General features: G+C 47.4%; 1 protein-coding gene across 3 annotated transcripts in view; it reads left to right on the forward strand.

The window, feature by feature from the left end:
- RAB11FIP3 (RAB11 family interacting protein 3) overlaps positions 1-3,250 on the forward strand; it is an 87,982-nt gene extending 84,732 nt beyond the window's left edge. For 2 of the 3 annotated variants that reach the window (XM_054992828.1, XM_054992829.1), the window contains one exon: positions 293-3,248. In XM_054992828.1, coding sequence (XP_054848803.1) covers positions 293-406 — 114 coding nt within the window. In that variant the 3' untranslated portion in view covers positions 407-3,248. Of the gene's footprint in view, positions 1-292 lie in introns of all 3 variants that reach the window. The other variant, XM_054992827.1, reaches the window with a different exon arrangement.
- The last annotated feature ends 3,589 nt before the right edge of the window (positions 3,251-6,839 follow it).

Below are 6,839 nucleotides of genomic sequence, written 5' to 3' on the forward strand. Positions count from 1 at the left end.
TAGTCAGTGGGTTGGATCCTTTTGCTTAGTCTTCCTTCCATGGAGAAAAGTCTTTCTTGAAGGAAATCCTTCTTGGTTGGTGGAAGGGAGGTCATAGGATCCAGTTCTATAGCTTTTTGATTAAGGAGGGGTGTGATACTATCTGAAAAAGTAGGGTATTTAAGAATAGATTCTGGGATGATGCCTCGGAGGAAAATTTTCAGTGTAGGCTGCGTGGGTTCTAGTTTGCTGTTCCAAAGCGTGGGTGAGCCAAAGCCAGCTAGCAGAGTAACGAGCCTTCCCTCCCTTCCAGCTAATGGAGGCGACTCAGAAGCAAAAAGAGATCAATCTACGACTCCAGGACTACATCGACCGGATTATTGTGGCCATAATGGAAACCAACCCATCCATCCTGGAAGTCAAGTAAGAGGCCCTGTCCTCATGGTCCTGCTGACCCGGGTGCAGTGGATTTGCTGCTCTGGAGAAGGAGACGCCGGAGGAGTCTTTGCTTTGCAAAGAAGGCCAGGAAGCCTCGTGGCGGATTGTTGGGTGACGGAACCTGGTGGACATGGGGGGAGCTTGGCTGCACAGTAGACTCCGGTGGATTTTAGGGCCTGCCTGGATTATGGAGGTGGGCTGGGAGGCAAAAAGGGGATCCTCAGGAAAGGAGATGAGCCGTGGACACAAACGACGTGTGTGCCGGGGGGGGGGCAGATGTGAACACACACACGCACTCTGCTGTGGGATGTAGGGAAGATGCACAAGGCTGTAATGTGAACCTTTTTTCTATCTGAGCTTGCAGAGCGGTGGATGAAAAAACGGTGACCAGGATCTCTCTGCGACTGCAAGGAAAAATTGGGGAAGGGGCAGTAAGGAGATGAAGGGAATACCAAAATGCCACCTGTGCATCCTGGTGTTTTACCATTTGTGTTCTGAATGCTCACCAAGGCACTAGGAAGCACATCCATTTTCAGAGCTTAACAGGTGTTAGCAAGGTGCGAGACATGGGCTGACATCTTGCTCCTCTTTGGCCACTGAGAGGGAGAAAGACCTGGGCCTGTTTGGACCATTTTGTGCTTCCTGGCTTTCAGGGACCATTTGTTTGCACCCAGAAAAAAATGTTCTGCAGGATCTATTGGTGTGTTGGCGAGTTTTCCTGGCCCTCTTTGCTTTTAGCCAGCTGCCTTAAAATCCATGGCTGGTGTTTTCCTCTACAGGTAGGTAGAGCGCTTTGGAAGAGAACCCTTCTGTAGGGGTGGCATGGAGGACTGATGCTACCCAGGTCGAGTGGGTACCCTCCTGGCAGGTGAAGCTGGGACCAGCTGGCTGGAAGCCAGGCTGTGGGTGGCCATGATCTGCTGATGATACTGCAGCGCTGGAGGCAGAGCTGATCCCCCCCACACACACACACACTCACTCCCTGGATGCTGCAGCAATCTCTTCCTGCCCTCTTCGCCGCACATCTACTCTTCTTCCGTGAGTCTGTTCTGCCCTCTCCCATTCAGTTCCTTGAAGCAGCTTGCCTGCTGGAATAATCCTATGTTAGATTGATGGACTGTTGCCTTGGAAAGGGGCATGTGATGCTATACCCTCCCCTTCCCTTTGAGCTGAGCCTGAAGCCGGTTCCACTGACCTCAGATCCATTTTGCATTCCACTTGGGAAGGATGAGAGAAGCTTGTCCTGAAGCTGCTGCACCTTTTCCTTTTCCCCCCTTCATTCCATTTAAAGAGGGGAAAATGCTGACCCCTGAATATTTTGGGAAGTGGTTAGGAAGAGACTGGTAAGTCTTCCTTCTCTGTTCTCCAGGAAAGAGAGACACTCTGCTCAGAAGCAAAAAAGTGGGTGCTGCTTCCACTGAATGGGAGGAGGGTAAAGAATTCCCCCCTCCCCATTTTTATATCTGGCCTTGGCAGTTGATTTTTAATTGGCTTTTGTTTTTAATAGCACAAGCAGGGAAAAGAAGCCCATGATGGATGGCTGATCCTATGAAGTCAGGTCTGCATTGCAGATTAGTGTGAACACCCCCCCCCCCCACACACACACACACAACTTCGCAGGAATGCCAAGCAGCAAAGGGTGTGGCTCTGCCATGGAGGCTGGAGACAGTGAGCTTTGCCTTCTGCTTAGGACCCCACTTAGACCTCCCTCTTCTACATCTAAAGCGTCCACCCACATACCAATCACACCACATGCAATCATGTGGCAGTGATCTCTCTCCAGACAGGCTGAGTTGCTTAAGAGGGAGGCGTGTGTGTGGTGATGATGGCCAATGACAAACCCGGCTTCCTCTTTCCACTTCCAAACCAGATGGTGCTCAGGGTCCTTAGCCTCGGGGCCTAGCAGAACCGCACAGCCCTATAATTCAATTAAAAATGCACCAGAGGAAGCACCCCCCGCCCCCCAACATTGTTGGCTTTCACTTCACTGAGCTAGGCTGCGTCGGATGGCTTGCTGGGAGGATTTTGCAATATATTGACTTCTTGACATGAAAGTAGCTAACTCGAAACAACTATCAAGTGGGAATTAAATCTTTCTGCAGTTTCTGGGAGACCAAATGTGAGTGTGCACATGTGAGGGGGGAGGGACGAGGAACAGGGGGGCACGGAAGTGAGGAACTGCTTCTCTGCCCACCCCCCTAACAGTTCTCAAAACCCAGATAAATTCAGCTGTTCTCTCGCTGTTCCCTTCTTGACTGTGCGGGAAGAACTCACGCACTGTACATTTCTGGAGGACCATTTGGGTGTATATCAGTGTATACTTGGAGAGGGAAAGATTTTTTTTCCTTTTTCTATCTTGTAGAGTTAGGTATTTTTTTATAGGATGAAGGCGTATCAATTTTTTTAAAACTTCAAAGAAGAGAGCAATGTATCTGTGTATACACACACAATATATATATATATATGTGTATAATGTACAAATCTATAAATATTAGATCTGCCTTTCTTGACTTAGGCACATGTTCTGTCCACAACAAAAACACACACTCCCCTCTCCACCTTCTGGCTGATCACAAAGAGGTACTGTAATGTAAATAAATCACAGGAGAGAGAAAAAAACAATTTAAACAAACAACAAAAAAGTGAAGCACTGGCTTGCACATGGCTTTAATTTCCTGAGAAAAACTTTTCTTCCCTGCTGGTATGTGAAGGAATTTCTCCCAAAAGAGGCAAAACAGTGTCTGTCTTCACAGGTGTTACTGACTCTTGTCTGATTAAAAGCTGTTACTGTCTCTTTACAGGAGCCTTGGCTGGGCTTTGTTTGTGTTGCTTTCATTTCTTATCACACTCAGGAAACACTGAAAGGAGATGCATAAGTACTGGTACGGACCTGAGTTACAGTTATGAATTAGGGTGACTACATGGAACCTCCATGTTTAGAAGTAGTATACTCCTTAACGGCATTTGTGATGGAAAACCAGAGAGCGAGGGCAGTTGCCTGTTACATGGTGGTCAAAAACTGCAACTAAGGGGAATCTATGGGATGTGGAGTTCCGCTCCTCAACTGCAAGACAGACTCTTAACTGTGGGATGAAGAAAACTGGGTACGGGGGTGGGGATGACAGCACTTACGAGCTGTATCCACAGAGGGGAGGAAAATCTGGGATCATCCGGGAACTGGGATCAGGGGTGGTTTGGAGCTGAAGCTGAGTCAGGAATGAGGCGGCCAGTCCAGGGTATCCTGCCTTCTAAAAAAAGTCTCTAAGGGGTGCCAAAGAGATCCATGATAAATCTTGCAGGTTTAGGTTTTGTTTTTAAAAGGTCAAATTATTTGGCCTTTGTGGAATGTGGATGCTTAACTCTACCAACCCCATACTATTTTCCCGATTTAAATTACTCTCTCATCTCCCCAAAGCTGCTTTTTTTTTTTTTTTTGCTAATGAACACATTCAAGGAAGGCTAAAAACAGCTTTGGAGATGGTTAAGCATTTCTCAGTGCTACCACCCTACTCTCTTGGGGTAGACAGAGGTGCTTTGGTTTTGGCCTTCTAAAACACTCCCATGGATCCTGTCTGAGATAGCCATCTGCCTTGTCTAGTGTGGTCCAAATCTTTTAGTTTATATAACTGCATGTGTATGCATATATATGAGCCTGCTTGCGGGGAGGGCAGGATATAAATTAAATATATGAATGAATATATATGCATATATAGGTGCATTCTTTTGACTGAGTTGGCCCTGACAAAAACGGCACTCTCTTGAGTCAAAAAGGCTTTTTGCATCCAGGTCATTAGAAGGATTTGCATTTAAGTGCAGCTATAGATGGTGTATTTTGAGAACTGGTGTCAGAAGTCAACAGCTGGCAAACTGGATCTTTTTTTTAAAGGGGGTGTAAAGGAAAGCAAAGCAAGTTAGCTATTGTTTAATTTCTCTCTTTCTGCTGCTGCTGCTGTCAGTAGGCCAAGGCATTATTTTAAGAACAATCAAAAACCAACACTTGTAAAATAGAGAGCTGCAGAGGCACAAGCCTCTTACCTGTTTAGCTGAGCCGCTTGTGGGCTGCTATTCATCAGCTCCTGCTGTGCAGGGTGGCAAGGTTTGAATAGCCCTGTTGCATTCCTGGGAATGGGGCATAGGAAGAGCCTGTGCAATGATTCCTCCTTCACATAGCTGGGCAGTTAAAAGGTACTCTTGCCCATATATAGGAAAACTGGTTTCCATGTGACCCAAGATCCCACATTTAAAGGGCTTTCAGGAGTGGGACTGTAGTATATTTCTTCCCTGTCCTTTTCATCTGTGGGATGACAGGCAACTTCGGCCAGCCCATGGAACTGAATTTGCTTTCACAGATTTTTGCTTCTCTTTTTTTTTTAAATGCTGCTTTGGGGTACTACTGATGCACTTGACCGCGGTGGGATGGGGTAGGGTACGAGCAAGTCCAGGCACTGGAAATTGATGTCTCATATGTGGCTGTTGAAAACTCATGGTGCTGCCCCAAAGCAGGAGGCAAGCAAACAGGAACAACGGACAACAGCTGGAACAGAAGAACCTCTCCAGAGGACTTGCTTGTCTCTAACTCCGCTCTTGGGGACAGCAGGAATAGGGCTGAAAGGAGACCCCCCCCCCTTGGTGAGTTCCCGTGACTGCATACCCTTCTCCCTTTTTTCCTGTACAAGGCAGCATAGGAAGTAGCAATAACGGAAGATGCTCTTGAGCATGTTGTGTGGCCGCTCCGTGAACCTAAAGCCATGCTGATTGTATTCGAAGGATCGTAGAGGAATAACTGTGTTAGTCTATTGCAGCAAAATAAAAACCTGACTCGAGTGGCACCTTAAAGACTGAAGATATTTATTTCAATATGAACTTCTGTGAGTTATAGGCTTTTCGAATGGGAGCTGACTGGTGAAGACAAGCTTTTGAACCTCTGTCCTTGTAATCTTGATGGACAAAGCCTTCCTAAGAGCATGGTGTGTGGGTGTATCAGCTGGCCCTCTGCTCCATGAGGATCAGTGAGTGGCCATAGACAAGCTGTTGTCTGTCTCAATAGAGTCCTCACGCTGGAGGTCTTGAAGTTTGCAGAGAGTCTGTGAGGTGTTTTGAATGGCAAGGAGGAAACTTACCAGAACGGTGTAGCTCATCTTGATGGCAAAAGGCTTATAGCACTTCTCCTCTTCCAGCACTAGGGGGCATCCAAGGATCACTGGAATGTGGCTACCTGCTATTCCCATCAGCCCAACACCTGTCCTGATAACTGTATGTAGGAGGAGGAACCTATCAGTTCCTAAATATGATTCCTTTAGGAAAAGCCAAGACAACCAGCATGGGAGAGAGGTCTTTTCCCCTTGCCACCCCATTGTTCATGCACAGCACTCTTCCCTGGCGGAGTATGTGACAACTGCTCCCTGGCATGGGAGAAGGGAAAGGGGGTGCATTTCAGGACACCATCAGGGAAGGTGCCCAACCTATTCTTCAATCCCTCTTAGTTCCAACTGCAGAGCATCACACTTCTGTCTGTCGGCAAAGGTTCATTGTTTCTTGCTTCTGCTAGGTAAGAGTTACGATGTATATGGAGTTCTAAGCGGACACAAACTGACTCCTCCCTTAAAAGGGGGCTTCTCCACTCACTCTGGCCCTCCCATTGTGTCAAGCTTTGCCACCGTCTCTTGAGGAAACTCATCAGAGGTGAGGATGTGATGGATCTCTCCTGACTTTTGACCTTAAAGAGTTTGTTTGCCTGGTGGTGGGGTCTAGGGATTTAATTATTGTCGCCTTGTGAAGAGTAATTTTCTACTGTCTCTTTGTTAGGATTGACAAATGGTTTCAGCCCAAACACTGGACAACCTCCACATTTCTTGTGCCCGTGCATAGCACGTACACTCTCCAGAGGCCCCATGATGTCACTTCTGGTTAAAAAACAAGCTGCGGGGGCTCAGTGGGATCAGAATTGGCCTAAAACAGCATTTTTGCACACAACCTCACAGAGCATAACCCTAAACCTTGGGACTGCAGCCACAGTATTCCAGTTAGGCTACAATAAGAAAAAGGCATGCCTCCAATCATGTAGAGAGTGCCTCCCTTTCTCTCCCCAGCCCCAGTTCATACATACTCCCTTCCCCATCTAATTTTTCTCCATCAGCTTCATTCAGTTTCATTCAGTCCGATGTCATGTGGCAAAGAATGCCTTTCCGTTTAAACACTTCTCAGCCCTCCTGGGGCTCCATTTCTGGGTTATTTTGCCCTGTGGCACAGAGTGGTAAGCTGCAGTACTGCAGCCCAAGCTCTGCTCACGACCTGAGTTCGATCCCGGCAGAAGCTGGGTTCAGGTAGCCGGCTCAAGGTTGACTCAGCCTTCCATTCTTCCGAGGTCGGTAAAATGAGTACCCAGTTTCCTGCGGGTAAAGCGTAGATGGCTGGGGAAGGCA

Source organism: Eublepharis macularius, chromosome 12 (genome assembly GCF_028583425.1).
Source record: "Eublepharis macularius isolate TG4126 chromosome 12, MPM_Emac_v1.0, whole genome shotgun sequence".
Taxonomy (NCBI): Eukaryota; Metazoa; Chordata; class Lepidosauria; order Squamata; family Eublepharidae; genus Eublepharis; species Eublepharis macularius.